The 24544-nt window shown below is 37.0% G+C and overlaps 1 protein-coding gene across 1 annotated transcript in view; it reads left to right on the forward strand.

Moving 5' to 3' along the window:
* Positions 1 to 24544, forward strand: part of ADGRV1 (adhesion G protein-coupled receptor V1) — a gene marked incomplete at its 3' end in the record, with an annotated part of 281727 nt that overhangs the window by 58103 nt on the left and 199080 nt on the right. The window contains exons 35-53 of the mRNA XM_082012794.1: positions 2423 to 2553; positions 2826 to 2925; positions 3988 to 4167; positions 5696 to 5859; positions 6414 to 6507; positions 10326 to 10404; positions 11039 to 11177; positions 11696 to 11837; positions 12301 to 12563; positions 14131 to 14306; positions 15006 to 15130; positions 16229 to 16395; positions 16478 to 16621; positions 17080 to 17187; positions 17683 to 17935; positions 18623 to 18745; positions 18950 to 19172; positions 19653 to 19857; positions 20873 to 21019. Coding sequence (XP_081868920.1) covers positions 2423 to 2553; positions 2826 to 2925; positions 3988 to 4167; positions 5696 to 5859; positions 6414 to 6507; positions 10326 to 10404; positions 11039 to 11177; positions 11696 to 11837; positions 12301 to 12563; positions 14131 to 14306; positions 15006 to 15130; positions 16229 to 16395; positions 16478 to 16621; positions 17080 to 17187; positions 17683 to 17935; positions 18623 to 18745; positions 18950 to 19172; positions 19653 to 19857; positions 20873 to 21019 — 2963 coding nt within the window. The remainder of the gene's footprint in view (positions 1 to 2422; positions 2554 to 2825; positions 2926 to 3987; positions 4168 to 5695; positions 5860 to 6413; positions 6508 to 10325; positions 10405 to 11038; positions 11178 to 11695; positions 11838 to 12300; positions 12564 to 14130; positions 14307 to 15005; positions 15131 to 16228; positions 16396 to 16477; positions 16622 to 17079; positions 17188 to 17682; positions 17936 to 18622; positions 18746 to 18949; positions 19173 to 19652; positions 19858 to 20872; positions 21020 to 24544) is intronic.

Consider the following 24544-nt stretch of genomic DNA (forward strand, 5'->3'; position numbering starts at 1 on the left):
ATTACAGGCAGAGGCATGCAACATTTGTGTGGCTATGACTGTATCAGGGAAAATGCACTGTAGTAGCTTGAAATAAGGAAGAAGAGGAGGAGGTCTGAGGGCCCCTTCTTCTCCCTGATGAATGTAGAAATCTAAAGATATGGATAACATGGTAAAATACAAAAAACCTTAAAAAAAAAAGTTAAATTAGCCTAATAACACTTTCAATCTTCATAAATCAATTAGTACTTGTATTAGTATTTCTTTCTGGATAGAGATACCAAAGATTTTGGTAAAGGGAAGCTGACCAAGAAACATGTATCAGTAATTAACTACTTGGGGTCCGCAATTGTGATGAATTGTACGTCAGGTTTCTTGGTTTTTGGACTACAGTGTAACGGGTTTCTGCATCACTATAAAGTGTTTTGTCCCAGTTGTCAGAGAAAATTCATTGTATTACATGTATCAAAATAAGCTTTGTCTTTCTTTGTGCATTCTGCAATGGTACTAAAGTAACCATTTTTCTGTTAAATACACTTTTTTGCAATGGATGTGTAAAATTCTTAAATAGGATAGAAAGGATTTCAGTGCAGTGTTAAACAAAATGATAAATGAGCCTCAGGAGAACCTGTAAACTGGCGGTCTGTCCTCAAATATTCTGTAGAAGCAGAATCCTTGTGATGCCAATAAATTTTGAGTTCTTTTATTCCCTTAGAAGCAAAATGTAACAACTTAAGACAAAAATATGAGCATCTCCAAGGCTTAACTGAAGTTTGAAATGTTAGGGCTGAATAACACATACTAAAACTTTATTTGAAAATGGGTGTATACAATTCTTTTATTACTTCTTCTCAATTTTATATTTTAATTAATTATACTAAGTACTCTTGAAGTTAGTTGTTCATCTCTCTCTCATCGATAGCCAGTATACATGCATGCCTCTAATATTTCCAAAAAAAGAACATATCTAGAAAATGTTCAAATTGTTCCTGCCAGTTTTAGCTATACAATACTGGCCTGCAATATAGTATACTAGAATAGCCAGATAGCATCCTAACTTGATGCTCTTCAAATTACATAATCAGAGAGACTAGCTGGGCTGCTCAGTTCTCTATGCCATGGAGCAAGAAGCCGCATAACACCACATCTTCTGTCTCACTGTCATAGATGCATCTCAACCCTTCTCAAGAGGATTGCTTCTAAGCATGTACATAACACAAATTGGAGCACAGAATTATTCCTAGATTTTGCAACAGTGAATGAAATTTAAAGCAGTTTATAGCAATGCTAAGACAGGCTTTTTCAGTCAGTTGGGGATGGAACTAGGTTTGTCAGACTTCACCACTAAGATATATTTTGACAAATTTTCATTTAGTTTTCTTCATTCTTAAGTAAGAATTCTTCACTGTTTAGTAAGCAAAAGAATTCATATGGATATGACATACTGACCTATGGATGCAATGTACTTACATAGTACTTATTAAGAATAATTAATAGTATAATAATTTATTATATTTATCAATTAATTTATTATTACCTGTTGATCTATTTCATATTGATATAACATGCTAATTTCACATGTCCATATTAAAATATTGAATATTATAGAAATTGTATAAATCTCATACATTTATATAAATATTTAATATTATATAGTTTTTCTTAATTTTACATAGATTTCTAAGGAGTTAACTCTTTTTTATTAAAGTGCCCATTGGGTTAAATGTTATAAATGTGAAAAATATCATAATTGCTTCTTATAGATTTGTATTGTCAATTCATACTGATTATCCCAGAAATTGTAAGAAATTATAAAAAATTTAAATTATTAATTATTAATATTTACATTTTAAATACTTATTTTTAAATTATAAATTATTAAATGTTAAAATTTTCTGCATGTTTTCTTTTCTAATACTGATGACATTTGTTAAGTTCAAACTCACATAAATGGAAGTTATGGGTAATAGCAAGCATTTTTCTCCATGTGCTATGTAAAGTGACAAGACACTGAATGTTAGGAAAATGTATATTCGTTGCCAGTTAGCTGTTGTAGAAAACTATTTGTGTTATATCTGGAACATAGAGCATTTACTATTTTGTGTAGTTCACAGACAGGTATTGCTTTTCTGTTTGTGCATGTTTTGATGGCCATTTACTTTCTAAGTTATTCACCTTTACCAGGTTCTTTTCTATTTTCATAGTTCTTTCCAAGACTGTACTAAACCCAGAAAAACCCAGGAGGAAGGAGTTTAGGTTGGGTTTTTTTGTTTCACTGTTAAAACCAAATGTATTACATAACTACTGTGAAGGTCACTGTTAAAAATATTAACCTTTCAGAAAAAGTATTTTAACTGTCATGGATGTTTTTTGGCTTCTCATTTTTATAATTGATATGTGGAAGAGGAAACCCCAAAATATGCGTCTTATCCTTTGTTCCTAGGAGAACAACTGGAATTCTGTATTGTAAGAACTCCCCCAGGTCTAGGAAATGTTACTGTTGAATGGAAGATAGTTGGGTACAACGTAAAACAAAATTTTGAAAACTATTCTGGAATACTCTTTTTTCCTGAGGTAAGTCCATAATCAAAGCTAATGGCTACAGGGGGATATTGTAATTCAAACTGAGCTGGGAAAACAAGTGTTCTTTTATAGCAGTTTTTGTTTCTTAATATGGTTATTTACTTGCTCCTTTTCTTTTGGAGTTCTAAAATGGAGGGAGTTTATAGTTTTTGATGCTTTAACCTTACATTTCTTAAAGGTGTTGTTCAAAATACATAAGATAAAGTGCTGTCACTTCTATTTTGTACAATAATAACTAATCAATTTATCAATAAAATAAATAGAATACATTGAATACAACACTGTATGTTCACTTGCTGGATGACCATATTCCTGAAGAAAAAGAAGAATACCAGATCATCCTATACAACATCAAAACAGAAGGTAATGAAGAACTATAGCCTACTATTTCTTAAAACTACCATTTGGAATGTAGTATTTTCGTATGTATGAATACATTTTGGAAGTGTAGGACTAAGCATACTGCAACTTGTGTAAACTATGCAAAGTTCATTCACATTTTATTGAAACAGTCTTGATCTTTATGTGTGTATGTGTATATTAGATATAAATATATAAACTCCACAGTGTCTTTGCACTTTTCCTTAACTGGTTTTAAACATGATTTATCTCTGTCTGTTTAATTCAGTGGTTATTTGCTTCCATTTAACTGAATACAAACTTGAGCTTACCTGTGTCCTGAATACAGTTGCCAATAAGCAGGTATTTTTACCTTTTAAAGCAATCTTGTCATTGCTGCAAGCTGACTTTCTGATCTGTCCCTGAATTCAAGGAGGTGGGAATATTTTATTCTTGCCATTCAAATTATAATGAGAAAAGCAGCATGAAACTGCATCCCTTCTGAAATACCCTTTGTTAAACGAAATTAATGTCTAAACACCAAACTAGCTTGACATGGATTGTGTTGTTGCTAGGTGTCTTACCTACTTGCCAGAATCATTTGTTGACTCTTGTAATCCATCAGGATAAGCATAAATTAATACACCAATAATTATTCATCAAGGCAGCTCTTGAGAAAGGGAAGAATTTCTTAATGGAATGATTGAGAAGTTGAATATCATTTTAACTTTTTGAGTTAATTTCTGGGAAAACTTTCTCTTTCCCTTTACAATAGAGGAAGTTTAGGCAAGTTGATATTTGTCACTGGCCCATTAAGTTTTCTCATATCTTAATACATTCTTGTGGCACTATACTTAGTATGCATACAATTTCTGTTGTGATTTTATGTTCCTGTATTTGTTACAGAATGTAAATATATATACATTTCACACCGTCCATAAACTTCAGTAAGCACATCATGCATTTGGTTTAATTTCATTTACACTGTAACTGACTGTCATTTGGATGTGCTAATAGTGGTAATATAAGACAAAAGATTAGTTGCATAACACTTTATTCACTGTAGTTCATTGATTTCTTTTGCAGGAGTTTCTTCTTCAGGTGCTGCTGTTTTGGATGGTCAAGGATATGAAGCTGTTCTGACAGTAGAAGCTAGTGATGAACCACATGGAATCTTAAATTTTGCTTCCCCGTCCAGGGTAGTTTTAATTCCAGAGGAAAACAAAACAGTTCAGCTTTTTATTAACAGAGAATTTGGATCTCTAGGTTTGTATAATAACACCAAGAGAAAGGGAGTTCTGTTTTGGTAATCATTAGGCAAATGAAAGCCATGACAGGGAGGCTGGAAATTTTGAAAAATCTTGGATACAGTTGATATTTTCAGAACTTCTAGGCTTCTTTACTGCAGGCTTGGAAACTAAGTTTTACTTAAACTGGAGCCATAGCCCTCATTTCCACAGCAAGGGGTCTGGGAGCTGTGACATAACTGGTTGGCTATTAGAGTTACTACCTTTATGTCTAACGAATCTGTCTCAAAGTGTTAGTCTCTCCAGAAGAAATAAAAAACATATGAGAAAAGCAGCTTGTATGGAGTGATCGTTGCCACATATTTGCCCTCTAAATTTCCAGAAGTTGGCAGCTTAGGAATGTCTCATATAAAAATTTGCATTCAGACCGCTGAATTCAATTTATGTCTCCTCTGAGAGTTTCTAATTTGTTTATAAATCAATTTGTCTTTTAACATCCATAAAACTAAGTGGTACTTAATTCCAGAATTCCATAATGTGCTGTGTGCAAAAATATTTTCTTGTGTTTGTTACCTGAGAATTTCAACTTAGATTGTGAGATAATATGTGTAATCATTTCCTGTTTACCTTTCTGGACATATTTAGAATTCAGTAATAATCCCTCTTAGTTTCTTTTCTTATATCTGTTTTGAAGTGAGCTGACCAGTTACAATGAATATTCAAGATCTGGACACACCACAGATTTGTAGAGGCATTTTAATGGTATTTCTGTGTTTTCCCATTTCTTTTTTAATATCAATCAGTATCTAATTTACTTTTGGAACATTACTCGGGAAACTAATGCTTTAAGATAAGTATCCATAGTAAAATGTAAGATCTCTTACTTAAATTCAAGTCCATCATTATTTATTAAAACTAAGATTCTTTTATACCTTATATTTTATTTCATCAGACTAGCTTTGAATTTCATCTGTCATTTTATCCAGGCACACTCTCTTTAAATTTGCAATTTGACTTACCCTGGCAGATTAGTGAGATGTCGGTTTATTATAAAAAAATTATGTCAGACTTTTTCCCTTGGTAACATTTGTCAGCGTGTCCCCTGATTTTTATTCTTTATGGAGGTCTATGTCAATCTGCCTGGGAAGGAAACTAGATTTATTAAGCTGTGTTTCCCAGTGCTGTCTTTAGAGACTTTCTTAGGTATTAGCCGTTCCTGCAACGTTCTACTTCCCTTGTCACCAAACCTGATATTCATAATACATTAGATGTCCCAGGTAGTACTTCAGCAATGTAATATTTGCACCTCTGAATACATTTGGTCCTAATGCTTTCTGAGTTCTGTGATGTTGGGCAAATCACCAAAGGCTGGACTGAAAGCATGTTAAAAACAATAACAAAGTTCCATTGGCTCCACAGTAACATTTTAATCCTGTTTTGCAGTTAAGGTTTCGTTTTGTGGATGAGCATTTGGTTGCTTTTCTTTGTCTATTCCAGTAAGCAGCACATAAGAATTGAAATTCTTTTTTTTGTCACAAATTAAACAGGTGCTATCAATGTTACATATGCCACAGTTCCAGGATTGCTCAGCTTAAGTAATCAGACAGAAGGGACCTTGGCTGAACCAGGATCTGATTATATGGCTGTTTCTGGCTCACTGATTTTGGAAGAAGGAGAAACATCAGCTGCCATAAATATTACTGTTCTGGAGGTAAACTCTAAACGCTTTTGTTCTATACTAATCTTTCTGACATCAGAAGAAGAATATTTTGGAACCTAAATCTTGCAACCTATGTATTACTTGAAGCTATATACTTCATTGTCATTTAGAAAGATGTTTTTTTTCATAACATTAAAATCACAGAAGGACAAATAATAACAGAATGCAGCTCTACCTGTGCGTAAATGAAGTTTAGCTGTCTCATGTTCTTTATCTGATATTAAGAACAGTGTAATTCATTGCTTGCTACAGGCTCTTACTTTCTCAGTTGTTGGTGTTTACACCTTTAAAATTAGGCAGAACTTCATTCACAAGAATAGTTTAGTGTCACCACAGAGTCTTTTTCATGAAATAAATCTTCCTTCATAACTTAAATTTTACACCCAATAAAAGTGGGTAAAATGAAAAATGTAGAAATAGAAATAGAAATTACTTCTAGTGTTGCTGTAATATTAGACACTTCTGGTGTGTTCCTTTTTGCTGATTTCTGTGACAATTTCTTAAATGAAAATGAAAAGAGGATGTACTGAATTTGTGTTTTGTAGGACGATGTACCAGAGGTGCAAGAATTCTTCTTGGTTAACTTAACTTCAGTGGAACTCATCATGAACCATTCAACTTCATCCCCACCTAGGCTTGGTAAAATAACTTGTACAGAGTTTTCCTTTTATTGAGTGCAGAATTATGCATGAATTGCATGCAGATTATGTTACTCTGGCATGTTACTATTATTGCACTTACTTGCTAACTATGCCAATATGACACAGGGTGTTCTGAAAGAAACATTGTAGAATATCAAGTATGTTCATTGTTATGCTTGCCTCTTACTTTTTTAGTCTCTGAAAAAATTATAAGGCAATTTTCATAGAGGTGTTCGTAATTAACAGTTGGAGAGCACAACTATCTGAAAAGTTTTATTGGCAGTTTCTTAATATATTTTTTATTTACAAGGTACATAATGGAAACAAAAATGTAAAAAAAATTACTTTATATGATTACTTTGTTCACTCTTTTAAAAAACAGTCTCTTTTTGTTATGCTTTATCAGCTTTACTTTTAGGAGTCATGTCCTGTGGTTTTGCTACTCTTCAACTTAATTTATCATTTAGTTAGTTAGCTCTTCACTCTGCTTCTGAATTCAGTAGCATAGTTGCCGTTGGCTTTAAGGCCAGTTGGATTATCCTGTAGTACTAAGGACTAGTTATATTCATTATCTCTAACATCTTCTTTGACTCTTTTTCCTTTCTTTGCATGCCTATAGAAGTGACTGAGTTAATTCGTTACAGATTAAAAGGTAACTTACAAGATTTATTGCTGATTTGTAAAGACTGAACTGTGATTAGTTGAGTCTAAAATCTAAAACATTAAAAGAATAACATAAGTAAAAAAGATTCTTCTGAGACAAATTGTGCTGAGTGCTGTATAATTTCAAATTCAGTTGTAAGAGTTTGCAGTCTCCCTGAATCATGACCATTCAACCCTGCTGTAATATCTCCATTGGGTTAAATGTGCTTAGGATGGACAGGTAATAGTTTTAACCCATGAGGCAAAAATTTGTCCTCATTGTAAAATCTCAGTATGAATTCTGTTATCAGACTATTTTCTAATCTTGTTTTCTTTACTGGTATATTTTCAGAGAATCATAGAATACCAGATTGGAAGGGCCCTCAAGGGTCATCTGGTCCAACCTGTCTTAGCAAAAGCACGGTCTAGACAAGATGGCCCAGTGCCCTGTCCAGCTGAATGTTCAAAGTGTCCAGTGCTGGGCGATCCATCACTTCCCTGGGGAGGTTATTCCAATGGCTGACCCTTCTCACTGGGAAGAACCTCGCTCTTGTGTCCCGTCAGAATCTCCCCAGCAGTAACTTGCACCCATTACCCCTCGTCTTCTCCACGTGACTCCTTCATAGAAAGGAGTCTCCGTCTTCTTTGTGGCCACTCTTTAGATACCGGCACATGTGATGAGGTCTCCCCTAAGCCTTCTTTTCTCACGGCTGAACAAACCCAGTGGTCTCAGCCCTTCCTCACATGGCAGGCTTCCCAGGCCTTTGATCGTCATTGTGGCCCTTCTCTGGACCCTCTCCAGCCTGCCCACAGCTCCACAGCTTTTCTGCATAGTGGGGACCAAACCTTAACACCGTATTCCAGGCGTGGCCTGACAAGCGCTGAGCAGAATGGGATAATGACTTCTCTAGCTCTGCTGGTGATGCCCTTGTTGATACAACCCAACATCCCATTGGCTTTCTTTGGCACAGCAGCAGCACACTGTTCACTCACGTTGAGCTTGTTGTGCATGAGGACCCCCAGGTCCCTTCCCACAGAGCTGCTCCCCAGCCGGGCAGATCCCAGCCTGGGCAGATCCCAGCCTGGGCAGCTGAACTCCCGGATTATGTTTTCCCTGGTGCAAGACCTTACACCTGCCCTTGTTGAACTTGCTAAGGTTCTTGTTAGCCCACTCTTCCAGCCGATCCAGGTCTTCCTGCAGGGTGGCTCTCCCTTCCCAAGTGTCCGCCTCCCCACTCATTTTGGTGCCACCAGCAAACTTCATCAGGGTGTGCTTGATCCTGTCATGCAGATCACTTATGAAGATACTAAACAGCGTTGGGCCAGTATCCATCCCTGGGGAACCCACTTGTGACAGGTTGCCACTTTGAAAAGGAGCTATTTACCCCACCTTCTGGGTGCTGCCTGTCAGCCAGTTCCCCACCCACCGCACACACCACTTGTCTAGACCATAAGGCATCCGTTTCTCTAGGAGGAGGCTGTGGGAAACCATATCAAAATTAATTTCTGATTTGTTATGCTTGACAATTTAACTCCTTGTTAGTGCAGTGTATTTGTTTAGGATTTCTAGCTATCCCATGCCCTGTGCAAGATGTTTGAAGTATCTCCAAGAGGTGTCTAATATCAAAAGAGATGGGTGTTCTGCACATGACACAGCAATATATTGTGTGTGCTGTTGTTGTCATGGCCAGGTGCGTGCAGTATGTAGAGTAAGTCTGGTACGTCTGTGATGCAGAGTTGAGCACACTGAACTTAAGTGACCTTTATTTCTGATCTGAGGCTTCACTGATACGGAGCAGAAATAGCAAGCATAAAGACAGTTCCTCTTCTTGCTTGTGTTTTCTAGAGGAGGTGGAAGAAAGAGCCTGACTCGAGTACGAAAGTGCAAGGAATTAAAAAGGGGGAAATGATCATCACCTGAGAATGATGAAAGAAAAAGGAATAAGCTTAATGGATACAAGAAACAGATAATCTGGGAGAGGGGACTAGGGGGGCATCAGGGGAGGGGAAGGATGCCAGACTTGAAATAAGAGGTCTGATCTTCAAAGCAAAGTATTACAGATCCTGGGTGAACTGATCTGACTACAACATGACAAGGGAAAATGCGTGTTAGGAGTGAAGCTGAAAGGTCTGTAGTTGCTAGCACTCCCTCGGGATTTCTAAACCTCAGTAACACTTCTGCTCTTTTCTAACATTTTTCTGGTTTTGCAACTACTGCTGATAGTCTTTGCTGCCTCATAGTGACAGGTGCAGATTCATGGCAATGACCTTTACTTCTATACAGTTTTATCTGAATTGATAGAAATCTTTCCTATGGATCTAAATAGAGTATATTTGCTACAGATGCAGTGGAGCCAGTTTGGTTGTAGAAATTGTTATTCTTCTCTGAATTTCTTTTTAATTCTTACTAAAGTAAATAAAGTAAATTAGTTGTACAGTGCTGTTGTCTGAACAAATCAAGGCACAATTTTCTCCAAAGAATCAAGTTCAGGTCCCTGCAATTAGTAGATATTTCTGGGATTAAGCTATTAGTCTGTATTTTCACACTGCAATACACACAATAGTCTTATGGAGATATATCTGTCTTTGTGGAGCACTATAATATTGCAGTAAATAAACAGCCTACAAAGAAATTAATAATTCTGTATTTGTAGGAGAGTCTGAGGTGCATGCCAGAAAGGTTTATAATCAGGCACTGAAACATTAATAGAAGATGAAATAATGGTTCATTTATTATTCTTTCTTAGTCTTTTCCCGTCCCATTTTCAGAATGGCACACTCTGCAAAATGTTGAATGTTGTAATAAACACACACAACGAAGATAAACTAGGATTCCATGATGAATCTTACCTTTGATATTTCCTAATTTTTCTGTGCTTTGTTTTGCTTTCTAAGTTTTCTTTAGTCTTTTTTGTATGCATTGTTAAATGTAACAGTGGTAATTCAAGGCACTGTGTTGCAGTTCTAGTAGTAAGGTAGTAAGGACAGATTTTCTTTAAGCGTTTCCAATCATCTTGCCCACTACCATTTTCTCTTCCACATTTTGGAAACAAAAAACTATGTATTTAATCTACATTAGTAGTAGAGGTTTAAGAAATGCTTCTATTATACTTGAAAATAGTGAAAATGGATATTGTTGTTGTTTCATTTTTGTCCTTCTGTTTTCCATTTTAGATGTGGAAGGTTTAGCTTCTCAAATTATTATTGAGTCTAATGATGGAGTAAGCGGAGTAATTGAATGGGAAAGTACCAAGTAAGTCTTGTCTTCCTTGAAGAACTCACAGTATCAGTTAATGATTGGGGTTGCCCAATTACTTTCCTTTCCAGTTAGCAGTAAACCTATCAAAAACAGGGCCAGACCTTTGAGATGGCAAAGCATCATTCAGTTCAGCAGAACTGGAAACTGTAAGATAATTCCCACACTGAATACCAACATTTACAGTATGTTTACTCAGAATTATTTTGCTACCACGTACTTACTTTCACTGCTGCCCTTTTATATCATGAACTTGGCATCACTCCCTCAGCCTCCATCCAGTGTTCCAGCCTCTGCATCTATGTAAGCATACACACTGGCATCTCCCAGATCTTTTTCTCTGACTAATTTCCAGGAGGTAGGGAGAATGCATCCATGAACATAGACAGGCTTCATCTGCCAGTAGTAAGCAGGAAAAAAGCACAAACTCCTATAGCTTAATTCCGTCTAGATAAGAAACAAAGGTGAAAAGGTTGTATTAGACATTTGTAATGGTGCTGATACTGCAACGATGCCTTTTTCTTATAAAGCAGAGGGATGATTTGAGGTGAAAATGTAACAGCTATCTGCCATCTAATTCAACAGAACATTCATAGTGAGCACTGAGAATTTTTCTTGCTTTTTGTTTTAGTTTTGAGGTTAATGAATCTCATGGGAATCTGACAGTAATGGCATACCGAAACAGAGGATCATATGGCAATGTGTCTGCGTTTTTTTATGCCCAAAATTTGGAGGCACAGCTGGGTTGGGATTTTAATGTTACCTCAAGGGTAAGAAGCAAATTCTAAACCTAGTCCTTTTCTTTCCTTCAGCTTCCTCAAAAGAATATCTTCTTGTTTATTCTGCAGAATGATCGGTAGTACAACTAGATTTTTCAGCTTCTTTTAATTGCTTTGGTCATCTGCACAGAATGAGATAAAATTAGTCATCTTATTTTACTGTTTCTCTCTTTTTAAATACTGAAGTATTTCAAAATATGAGAGATTGTAAACTTTCAAACACCTCTCTCAAACACAGTTGTGCTTAGACAAGACCATATAGGATTTCATATAAGGTTTCATATTTTTTACAACAGAACTTTCAAAGTAAATTGGTCTTGCTTGTCCTCATTCTGCAACATGCTGAACTTTTTTACTTATGTTTCAATGAATTTATAAGGGACATAGAGATTATGGCTCTTCTTGCCTCCTCTTCCTTCCTATTTAAGACAATTCTGTTTACCTTAGTTGAAAAATTCTGTTCTTGTTAACCTGTTAAGTATTCAATGCTTTGTGTGTTTCAACTCTAGACTCTTTTTTTTGCTGATGGAGAAAGGCATAAATCTGTTGTTATCACGATTTTTGATGATGATATTCCTGAAGGTGATGAGAAGTTCCAGTTAATTTTAACAAATCCCTCTCTGGGGCTGGAATTGGGGCAGAACACAACAGGTAAAACTTAGTTTTGATGTTCTCATTCTTTGGAATTGCATGGCAGTAATTTTTATTTCATTCTTCTGAATAATCATATTTCAGAGAACACCATTACCCTGCTGTGGTAAATTTTTATACTCCTTTAGAAATTTCCTAAACATCCCTTTCAAAACTATGCAATTAACAAGATTATATGTAAAATAAGGAATCAAAAGGTGCAAAAGTGAGCTTTTCAATAAGTGTTACTGCACTGAACTGAGGTCTTTTTCTAAGAGATTCTAGATTATTCCTGTCTAGAAATCTTCCTAGATAAAGTAAAATACTTATATATTCTCTTCAAGTAATGTCATTGACATAAAACCATTATATATACACTAAAGGAAGAATGGATTTGTGTTTATATGTATTTTATTTGTACATATGAATAATTATATTTTACTGTGTTAATTAAAGAATATCTCCATTATTTATTTCTCAAAAGCCACAATTACTATACTTGCCAATGATGATGGCCATGGAGTTTTGTCATTCAATAACAGCGATCACTTCTTCCTAAGAGAGCAAACAGCTCTCCATTTGATGGAAAGTGTTGCAGTATTAAATATTATTAGAGAACCTCCTCAGGGAGTATTTGGCACCGTGACTGTTCAATATCTTGTAAGTGAAATTAATTCTTCAGAGGCATCAGTGGATTTGACACCTTCTCAAGGATATATTGTGCTGGAAGAGGGAGTCAGATTCAAGGTAATATGATAGTTATTACCAAAGAAGTGAAGAAAGCTTTTTTAATATTGTTGGAAATATTTCAGAAATGTCTGTGTTTTTTCTTGTATTTATTTTTCTTCTTATTTTTTCCTTCATTCTCAGAGCAAATTGAGTAATGGGAGTGGGAGCGCAAAAAACTGAATGTGCTCTTCTGCAGATATTTCTCTCTTTGTAATAGTTGAGGTAAATTTAAAACAATATAATGGGTATATAATGTTCATGTATGCATAGGAACGTTTCTCTGTGTGTATTCAGCATGTAGCTGAAACATTAACTTTGAACTGAATTGATAATTTACAGACATCAATAGTTAAGGTCACAGTAAAAATCTGATTCTGTAATGTGATACCTCACCTGGTCTGAAGCGAAGAGAGTATGCTGCAACAAAGGCAAAAAGTAGAACAGTTGTCAGTCTTAGGAACAGAAACTTATTCTTCTAGGAGCATTAAAGTCACTGCCTCTGTACTGTCCCTACAAAAATGTCAGCTAGAAATGAACTAACTTAAATTTGTGAAACCCTGACTCTTCTAAAGTTTAAAGGCAGTTTGATTTTTTTTGTTTTATTTTATGTTGTCAGTGAAACTAGGGTCAGTAACAGATTATTGTACTGTGGGTAGTGGGGTAGAATCTGAAACAAACCTTCCTGGAAACACTGGTTTTCAGTTTCTGAACCTTAAGTGCATTTGGAACCACAACGCTGGCCAGTGTAGCAGATCTGTGGGAAGTTGAAGACTTCTTAAAATAGTCCCTAAATAGGGTTTATTGCAGAAGTAAACAAAGATCTAAAAGGTTGTAAGCTGCGGTTACAGAACCATCAGTACTAACTTTGTTTTCTATAGCAAAACTATCTGCACCTCTGTAACACTTTTGCCTCTTTGGGTAGGGGGAAGGACAACAATGAGCCTCAAATGACAGTGAAAACACCTACCTCTTTCTAGATAAATCTGTGCTAATTTGAGGCAACCCTGAGTATCCTATTCTCATCCATGGTGGTGCACTAGAGGGAGAGAAGCGTCAAGAAGAGAGACAGTATTTAAAATATCCCTCTCTTTTTGCCTTTTTTCCTTCTTTTCTTCCAGCAACAGTGCTGAAATTATCCTGTTGCCCTGGAACTAGTTTAGTCGCCAAATGCAGTAAATTAAAACCAACTCAGCTGAGCGGTGTTAGGGGATCAGGTAGCTGCACGGGGACTATGAATTACTAAGGAATGTATGGAATAAGTAGAGAACAAGAGTATAAAAAAGGATCAAAACCTATTACATTTCAGAGGGTCTTAGGATGAGAACAGAAAAAATGAGAAGGGAAAAAAAAAGAATGTGCTCCTATTAGTGTTGCATCTATGGAGGTCACCAGACAGATGGCTTCAGAACCTCAGCCTGAACTGTCCTTGCCTCACTTCTGTCCTCTCTAGTTCCAAGAGCTTCTATTCTTCTGTGCCACCCAAAGCTGTACAGTGAAAGAATAGAAGCCGTAGTGTGGCCTGATAGGCTTGCGTCATCGTTAGCTGTCAAGTCTCAACAACTTTCTGTGCTTGTTTTCTTGTCAGACACTGCGTATTTCTGCAATACTGGATGAAGAACCAGAAATGGATGAGCACTTCATTGTCACCCTGTTCAATCCCACTGGAGGAGCCAGACTAGGCACAAGAGTTCAAACTATGATTACAGTATTACAGAACCAGGCTCCACTAGGGCTTTTCAGCATCTATCCAGTTACAAATAGGTACTAATCCTGACTCAATTTAAAGGAGATTTTTCATATTCAATAGAGCTGTTATTTCTCTACAATTTTTTTTTTTATGAATTCCTTTAAAAGAAATTCAGCAATACAGTTGTAAAACATTTGTAATATTGGCAAGTACACTCTCTGTCAAATACTACTACTGCTATACAAAGTAACAGAAAAACACTTACTATGGACTAGTCATCATTAGAAATGTCAATTTCTGTATGGATTTTTTCATAAAACAGCACTTCATTAGTGCCTAAATATTCCACTAATAGTAATCCATGATAAAAGCTCCCAGCTTTAGGTCAGTGCCAAGGGAGTCATACATTTTATAATTTACTTTTGTCTTTAAGCTTGTGTAAAATAGACTTTCACTCAGGGCTGTTTTTCAGAAGCAAATCAACCATATGGAGAGACATTTTCAAAAATCATTCTTAAACTATACAGCTGGTGTGTTAAATTTCAGGCTGGTTTAAGATTTTGTTAAATTGCCTGTGATTTTGCCAGGGTCTTGTGGTAAGAAATATTGGACAACCTTCATCAATATAGTTACCAGTCCATCAGATAGAAAAACCAATTATTTATGTTTTCTTTTCTTTCTGTTGTATATTTTGCAGCTGGAATTGTACTGTGTCTTGTTTGAATACTGAAAAATAAATTTTTTTTCTTTATTTTCACAATTATCACGTTTAGGACAAATTTCCTCATAATTGAAGAAGCCAACACTACAGTTTATTTGAAAGTTTCACGGAGTAATGGGCTCAACGTGTCTGTGAGTGTTGAGTGGGAGACATTGTCGGATACTGCATTTGGCATCAGTACGTTCACTTTGTAGAGAGGTCCACTGCTTTTTTTAAGAGTGGAGATAGTAAGAGACTAGCCAAACATACAGGAGCTGTAACTTTGGAATCTAAAATCATGTATTGAGATCACTTTAATTACTTTTTTTCTGAGCATTTCAAGGCTCATTAGATAAAAGAGCTTAACTGCTTAGGAGTCACTTACATGAACATTATTGTCACTAGACTTTTGTTCAATAAAATCTGTTCTTTACGGCTTGTAACTTTGGATTTTTCTAGCACAGTGTAAGAGATACACTCTTTATAAATCTGACATACCCTTCGTCTGAAAAAATGCCACCACACATTTTCTGTCATCTCTCTCTGGTGTGCCTACCGAGATGCATTTGTGGGAGTCTCAGGCTGTAATTTCATGAACACTTTAATCTGGTCCAAATTACCACTGCTACTGAAGGAAACGATCCTTCTGTCTCTGCCTGCTTGTTCCCATTCCCATGCTAAATGTTTTTTTGTTCCAGTACTGATATGGGTACAGCTGCTCACTAATCCAGACTGAAACTAACAAGGCAAAAAGGAAATGCCTAATTGTGAACACGGATGAATACCCTGTCCGGCTCAGCAGCTGGTCTAACCTGTGTGTGGGGTTGGGAGTTTAGCTCCTGGAGTTTAGTTCTGGCAATGCACTACTTTTTTCTGTAAGCCAGTCGAACGCCTTAGGCAGTTTAAAAATCTTAGTGCTAGCAGTGTTGTGACGGGGGTGGAGAGGGAGGACAAACTCACACATTTTATAGTTTCTTTCTCTTTTTTTTCTCACTAACCACTATCCAGCTCATTTTCTCGCTAGCTGAATTGTGAAGCGAATCATTCTGAATCAGACTCAAAGTGCCTATGCATCTTCCATATGCAGCTGTAATATATGAAAAATACTTCTGTTGCTTAACTCTCATTACATCCTCAATACTGTAACATTTTCGCATATTTACATACACTTACACCAACTATTTAGAGAGAACTTCAACATTTCTGATATTAGGTCTGGCTTTGGCGAGTAAATAATGACAGTGGCATTGAAAAAGACACCAAGAATAAATAAAATTTTCTTTTACTATATTGCAGGGGGTAGTATCAGTGTCCTGTCCGTCTTGCAAAGTTTTGTGGAAGAGTCAGCATCTAGCTGGTGTTTCTTTACATCAGGAGAAATTCTGTATGGTGTTCTGTTGCGTACGCCTCCAGCTACGTTTTCTACTGTCTACCAGTGGAAAGGAGTTTTTGTTCCTCTTGAGGTAAATGATTGCTTGCAAATACCAGGCATGCTACTTGATAAAGTATTTAAGTCTCAATTCTACTTTTTTATTCTTCTCTCAGAATTTCAGTATGTGGAATCCTAAGAGCTGTGTGTCTTTCCAAATCCGTGCCTCTCCCTACCTCGTGATTACCCATGGAGGAGCCAGGCAGGGAGCTTCCAACAACAGTGTGTATGCATTCACGCCTGGACGCAGACTGTTGAAGGTAAATATGTTTTACTTACAAAATCATAAAATTATGGGGTTGGAAAGGACCTTGGGAGGCCTTCCAGTCCAGCCACATTTTAGAAGAAATTACTCAGTGCTCAGCTAGCTTGGAGCCCTGACATTCTGCATGACTTCAGTGAGGTATATTTTTACAGGTTTTTGTCTACTGTGCTTTTATATTTATATTTGGGTGTGGGGGAAAATGACCTGGGAAGTGAGGAAATAAATTGTGGAGCAATCAAGTCATAGAACGTATTCTGAAAAATGTATTATAAGTTATATTAATGTTGTAAATTAACCCCACATATATAGACATTTTAAAAATTGTAAAATTACGTACATTTTATATATAGTCTTATGTATAATTTTGCAAATTTTAGAAATATGTGTACATATGTATAAAATTGTCACTTGAAGTAACTTCCAAACACCATTTATGTCATATTTCCCTCACAGATCCAGAGTCTCTCTATGCTGGATACCAGACATGTGAAACATTTTGCTGCGGATGAAAAAGACTATTTGATTTTTGTGAGTCATACAACCAGTTCCAGTTCCATCCAGGTTAGAATAAACTTGTTTTCCCTGGCTTTGATGTGGGTAGTTTGGTTAGTTTTGAATTTGAAATATGAAAGGATAATAAAAACATTGTAAGTATATATTTCTGAAAAAGTTACTTAAGTTTGTATTATGGATTTATAAGACTTAAAGTTCTAGAATTGTTTAAATGTAGCAATATTCTCTACAATAACATATAATTCACATTTGGTTTGATATTATTGCTAGTGTTATTTCTGTTTTGAAATCTAGCATGTTAAACACCTGTAAGAACAGAAATAGCTTCTGACCATAAAGCTATTGGTCTGAAGAACAGGCACAGCTGCTTGCAGTAAGGTAGTCACTTGCCGGTGTGCTTCTGCCTTAATGTAGGGTCCACTTTTGAAATGAGGAATTCAGTTCACTATAAGTCTTCCCATTTTTTCATCATGACACTTAATTTCTCTTCTCTTGGTGCTAATTATGAATGTACAATGAAAAAAATATTTCTTATTTCCACAGGTTTTCCAGTGGAAAAATGATAAATTTGCGCTGCATCATCAACTTCCACTTTACAGAGTTCTGAACATAGCCTTGTTTCCTAGAGGAGGTGTTATGTACCTATTAGTTTCTTTGTCAAATACCAGCCAGAACATGCTCTTGTACCAGTGGTTGAATAATGAGTTTAGGAATCTTCATCAATTACCAGCAAAAGAAGTAAAACATATGGAGGCATGGATTTCTGGATCCGATACATATTTAATTACTGCAAAAGGTATTTAGCAGATGGTGAACACTGAGTTTGCAAAGTATGCGCTGGCCTGTTTGGTAGCAAAGGCATTTGGGGTAAAGAAGTTTAGATAGGGATTAAAGTATTACTGAGGAGTGACAATTCACTGATAAGCATTTTATCGAAGTAATCTCTGTTTTGTCCCTCAGAAAATAAAAACATTGTCTTTGTTCTCAAATACTTGTGAAAGTAATGGAATATTTTCCCAAGAACAATAGGAAATAAAAGCTCTATTAATCTAGCTGCTGATTGCACCCTTTCTAAGCTTTTCTGAGCTTTATGATACGCAGAGGTCTTTGGTCAGCAAAGTACATGGGTTTTTTATTACAAGTGTGACATTTTAGTCATTGTTTTATGACTGCATCCCTGGGCCTATTGAAGAGTTTACATTGCAGTCTATAGGTTTCTTTGCAGTTGGCTGCTGTCTGCTGGCAGTCTTAGTGTTCTTACATGTGAATGTGTGCAGAAAAGCCCTTAAATGACATCAGTGGAATCACGCCGTGGAGATCAGTCATGCTATGGAGTTATATACCAAGTAAAAAGGAAAATGCAATAACTGGTCTCACTTTGTTATTAAAGCTGCCAAACTCTGCCTTATGAATGGCCACCAGTGTGCGAATTAACTAACAGGCACAAAAATGACGTCAGTTTTATTATTTTGCTCCTTTGTAGAATCTGGAAATTCTTCTGAAATTTTCATCTGGGAGACAGGGAAGTCTGCCTTTAGACACTTCCAGTCTCTTCCAGTCTGTGCCATAAGAAACATCCATGTTTTCATGCCTCCTTCAGGATTAGGTAAGACTTAAATGGCAATATTTGTTCAAATCCTAGGTTATAACACTGGAATTGCAGAAATATATGTGCTCATTTTTTCGTATTATTTATCAGACTTTAAAAATTACTATCATCATCATTGTGCTACCAGGGGCATTTCTGGCATTACAAGGAGAACTTCTAAATACGTTGTTATTTCTTTCTTCTCCTCCTTGGTCAATGTAGTTCACATCCTCCTATCTGGTGAGGACACAACGGCACTGTATTCTTGGAACTCGGAGGGGAACCAGTTCTCTCCAATGCTGGAAGCCCCATATGCGGATCATACCACTTCAGCTACTGCAAGGTCTCTGAACTCCAGCAAGAGCTTGATTGCTCTGTCTGTAGGGTCCAGCGCGCAGGTTTATGAGCTGACCACTATCTCCAACCAGTCAGATTTTATACCTAGGTAGGTTTTGCTGTTTTATATAACTTTCTCCCAGCTTTTGGATTTTTTTTTCTGTGATACTGTTTTTATTACAGTGGAGACTGTTATATACTTCTGTGTGTGGTGTGCTTATTAATACTAAAGAGAATTTTTCATGGGTAGGTTTAAGATAACCTGAAGTCAAACAGCCTCACAACTGGCTTTAAAACATAGCAAGAAAGGACTTACAGTTATGACTTGATTTTTTAAAAGCTTTTATTTAGGATAAATTAAATTGCTTTCATAATTAATTACAGTTACTTTATGATCTATTGTAATTAAAAAAACCCAAACAAACCACCACACAAAACCCATAACCTTTAAAGCTCAATTACTTCCTCAGGAATATAAACCATAATTCCAGCTCCAAAAATGCGTGTTAAATTTACAGGAGCGCTTTCAAGGTTCATTAATGAGCTATCCTCAGTTTATAATTATGTGATGTTTGTGTTTTTATGCTAGTTCAGGTGAATTGATATTTGAGCCTGGGGACATGGAAGCTGTGATAGCAGTCAATATCCTGGATGACATCATCCCAGAGGAGGAAGAACGCTTCAGAGTGTGGTTGAAAAACCCTAAGGGAGGTGCAGAGATTGGCATACATGGTTTTGTTAACATAATTATTCCTTCCAATGACAATGCCTATGGAGTCATTACATTTGCTCAGGTAAAACTGCTAAGGTAAATCATTAAAATACATATATAATTTCTGAAAAATGGAACAGAAACTTACTAAACCTGTAAACTGGAGCATGTGACAGGATTATTTTCTGAAGTCTTGTAGCAACCTGAGGTTGCTACAGTAGGTTCTTGACATCCATTTAGCATTGCTGTGTGATTATATAGAACACAGAGTGACAGAAAATCAGTTCCACAGTCTGTCCCTATTGTGAGATTTTATAATCCCCTTACATTTAGATTAACACATTAGTTTACTAGCTTGGTGTTGCAATGACCTAAAAATTCAGTTTTCAGATGGTATATATGATACCATCATATATGGTTGGTTAATCAAGGGAATTAAGTAAACAAATATGAATATCCTTTTCCCCTGAAAATCATACTGATTGGATTATGTTCCAAGATGAGCCAGTCTTCCAGAACAAAATAATTTCTTTGGAAAAAATGTCAGAGTGAAGATATTATTTGGAGTGGTTAATTCTTAAATCATCAAACACTGTAGAAGTTATCTGGACAGGCATATAGTAAATGCATACTGAAGATGTAAAACACTATATGTGTTTTATGAAGATATAAAACACAAGAAATGAGACATTGCATCTGGACTTGTGTGAGGAGGGTAACAGTTAAAATATCATCAGTATAAATATGTCCCTCTTGAAGGTCCACTTGTTTGTTATCTGCTTCATACGATTTGGACATAAAATACGGTACTAAGAAAACCACAACAAAAAACTCGAATAAAGAACATTGGGGGTTTTTGCCTTAGGATAAAGAAACCCAACTTTTAAAATTCTTATGCCCATGAAACCTGGGAGTATTAAGTACCTCTGAAAATTAGGACATATAAATTTCATCAATGAACATGTATTTAGCTACTTAATAATAGATTAACTTATTGATGCCCAATGTCACTGGCCTACGTTGAATACCCAGATCCCTAAAGAAACTTTTCTTTATAAGAAAATAATGTTGTGGTTCTGGTACTTTATGTTTTCCAGAGTTCTTTATTTAAGCAGGTTGAAGAAATGGAACAGGACAGCTTAATCACCTTGAATATTGAACGTTTAATAGGAACATATGGACGAATTACAGTAGAGTGGATTGCTAATGGGAGCATAAGTGATATATTTCCAGCTTCAGGAATGGTATGTAATAACATCACTGATACTAGGGAAACACTTCTGGCAGGCACATAATACCGCAGCATCACTCTCGCTCTTCTAGAACAAGCTACTGCAATGCTGCCCAGGCATTCGAAATGTCTATCTGTAGTATCCTGTTCCATCTTCCTTTCTTCCTGCTGTGAGATCCAGCTACTGTGTCAAGTCATTTGCATAGGTGGGAATCTAGGAGGGTTTGCTCTTCATCCTGACCTTGTCAATACAACTGAGAGCTTCAGGGGCACAGGGGAATATGACAAGTTGCAGTTTTTCTCTGTTTCTGAGACTGTTTAGATTTTCAGACGTGTTAAAATCCAGACTTTCCTGATAGCCAAAGCTCTTGGTATGCGTTAGGAGCGCCAGGTTCTTTAAGTCAAAAGCCTCCACCTGGTGGCCATCTGTAGAAGACACAAAGCCCTGTGGGCTTTAAGGCTGTAGAGCTATCATACAAGCCACAGCTGAGGGACGAAAGGCCTGAAAGACTATAGGCATACACCTTACACCTGGAAAATACTGGGTCTGAAGTAAGACAAAAAATTTAGGTAAAAACCAAGAGAGGTGAAAGCAAGGATGCCAAAACTATCAGAGTGAAATTACTAAGGTATTCCTTGAGCATTCCACATGGATGCTACATGATTTCCCTGCATACGTTTGCAGGTAAAAAGAGACAGAAGGGTAAAGGAAAGGTGTAATGTTCACTGGAAACTTTTGTTTATCCTTCAGTGTAGGTGTAGCCTAAGTGTTTATAGACATGTCTTCCTTGTTGAGAGAGACCTGATCAAGTAGGCAGCCTTTTGAATTTTAAAATAAGAATAATATAGATAAAGCATTTCTCAATCATTTTATCTGAAAAAAAATCAACAAAACTGTTGACTAGACATTTCTTCAATTAGCAATGACTTTGATACGTATTATATGTTCATCATTCTTTTGACATTATGTTGGGGGTGGTGGGTTGACCTTGGTGGGCTGCCAAACCCCCACCCAGTTGCTGTCTTACTCCCCCTCCTCAGCAAGACAGGGGAGAAAATAAGGTGTAAAAGCTCGAGATAAGGGCAGTCTAATAAGAAAAGAAAAAGCCATGTGTGGAAGCAAAGCAAAAAGTGGAACTTACTCAGTACTTCCCATCAGCAGACAGATGTCCAGCCAGTTCCTGGGAAGTAGATCCTCAGTACATGCTTTGGAAGACAAATGCCATAACCACAAATGGTCGTTTATGTCTGTGTCCTTTCTACCTCCTTACTCTTAGCTTTTGTGGTTGAGCATGATGTTATGTGGTATGGAATACCCCTTTAGTGAGTTTGGGTCAGCTATCCCCGCAGTGTCCCCTCCCAAAGTTGCCTAACCCCAATGTATGACCTTGTGAGAGCACTGCTCAGCTATAGCCAAAATGTATCTCTGTTATCAACACTGTTTCAGCCACAAATGCAAAGCACAGCACTATAAGGGCTGCTGTGGGGAAGGTTAACTCCAGCCCGGACAGACCCAGTACATTGTGGAAGAAACAATGCTGAGTTGCCGGCAGTTTACTCATCTTCCTATTTTTTAGATCTTTGAGAGGGTCTTAGACTTAAGTGTATTATGCAAGAAACAGTGAAGACAGGTAATTTTTAGTAATTTGAAAGGTATGTAATGGAAGACAATAAATTGAACATGAGCCAGCTATGTACATACTGGTGTGAGGCAGAGCATTGCCAGCAGGTTGACAGGGGTGATCCTTCCCCTGTACTCAGCCCTGGTGAGACAAATCTGGAGTGCTGGGTCTAGTTCTGCGCTCCCCAGTACAAGAGACATGGGCATAGTGGAGTGAGTCTAGCAAAGGACCATGAAGATGATGGAGGGTTTGCAGCATCTGACATATGGGAGGAGGCTCAGGGAGGATCTTAAAACTGTGTTTGAATACATGGGGTCAAGAGTAAAGATGGAGCCAGATGCTTCTTGGCCATGTCCTGTGCCTGCAATGGGCACCATACAGGAAATTCCATTTAAACATGAGGAAAAAAACTTTAAGGGTGGTGAAACACTGGATCAGGTTACCCAGAGAGACTGTGAAATGTCTGTCCTTCAGGGTATTCAGAACCTGCCTGGACACGGCCCTGAGCAGTCTGGTATTGTTGAACCTGTTCTTAGCAGGGGCAGTTGGACTAGGTGATACCCAGAGGTCCCTTCCAACCTCAACCATTGTGTGATTCTGTGATAATGAAGATTGATGTTCACTTTGAAACAACGGAGCTGTTTTGCCTGAAGTTGCAATGTAGTTGTCAGAAAGAGGTTTCAGGTGGATTGCCTGTTTTTTAAAGCAGGTAGCTATAGGTAGCTTGATTATACCAAACTCATTTTCATATAATCATAGAATAATTTTCAACTGAGAATTTGGTCTCTCTGATTATTATGCTTCAGATTGAGAATTTATTTCTTGCATTGTGGCCTGTGCTTCAAATTATTTTACCACATTGCTTTTTTTCTCAAAGTGTTTCTTTATGTCACCTGTCTTTCTGGATCTCATATGTTTTTCCATACAGTTCCTTTATATATATACACAACCTGGGAAACAAACAGAAGGAGCTGGAGCTCCATGCCCAGTCAGAAAGTGATGATATCATAGGAATAACCGAAACATCGTGAGACAACTCATATGACCGGAGGATTGTGGTGGATGGCTGTAGGCTGCTTCATAAAGACAGTCAGGGAAGAAGAGGAGGAGAAGTCACACTCTATGTTAAGGAGAAGCTTGAACATACAGAAGTCAACCATGGCGATTGTGGAAGCCCTATTGTATGCCTCTGGGTCAAGATCAGAGGGGTCATCTCCAAGTGGGATCTTACAGTAGGCATCTGCTACTGACTCCAAACCAAGAAGATAAGGCCAACAAAACAATATGTGTGTCACTTAAGCAAGCTGCTGGTCAACAGAACCTGGTTCTTATGGGTGACTTCAACTACCCAGACATTTGTTGGAAGAACAATACAGCAGCTCCCATGTCATCCATCAAGTTCCTGGAATGCATAGAGGACAGCTTCCTCATACAAATGTTAGATGTGCCAACCAGGAATGAGGCACTGCTAGACTTGCTACTCACAAAGCAAGAAAACCTGCTTTGTAATGTATATCTCAGTTAGTGATAGCCTTGGCTGCAGTGATCACAATATTGTGGAGTTTGGGATCCTGCTGAGCATGCTGAAGGTTAGTAGTAACACAAAGGTTTTAGATTTTAGAAGAGCAAACTTCAGCTTGCTCAGAGCTCAGTTGGGAAGGACTCCATGTGAAACTTCCATGGAGGATGAAGGAGCTAGTGAGTGCTGGGAGTTTTTCAAGAATGCTCTCGTGGAAGCACAAAAACAGTTCATCCTCTTCAGAGGTGAGGGAATTAGGGCGACCAAGAGACCCTCTTGCTTAACTGCAAGCTTCCGATTCTGCTCAAAACCAGAAGAGAAGCATACCAGAGATGAAAAAGCAATACCAATTGACAACTACAAGGGCATTGCCAGGGTGTGCAGAGATGCAATTAAA

This window comes from Phaethon aethereus (assembly GCF_964289735.1).
Source record: "Phaethon aethereus genome assembly, chromosome: Z".
Lineage (NCBI taxonomy): Eukaryota > Metazoa > Chordata > Aves > Phaethontiformes > Phaethontidae > Phaethon > Phaethon aethereus.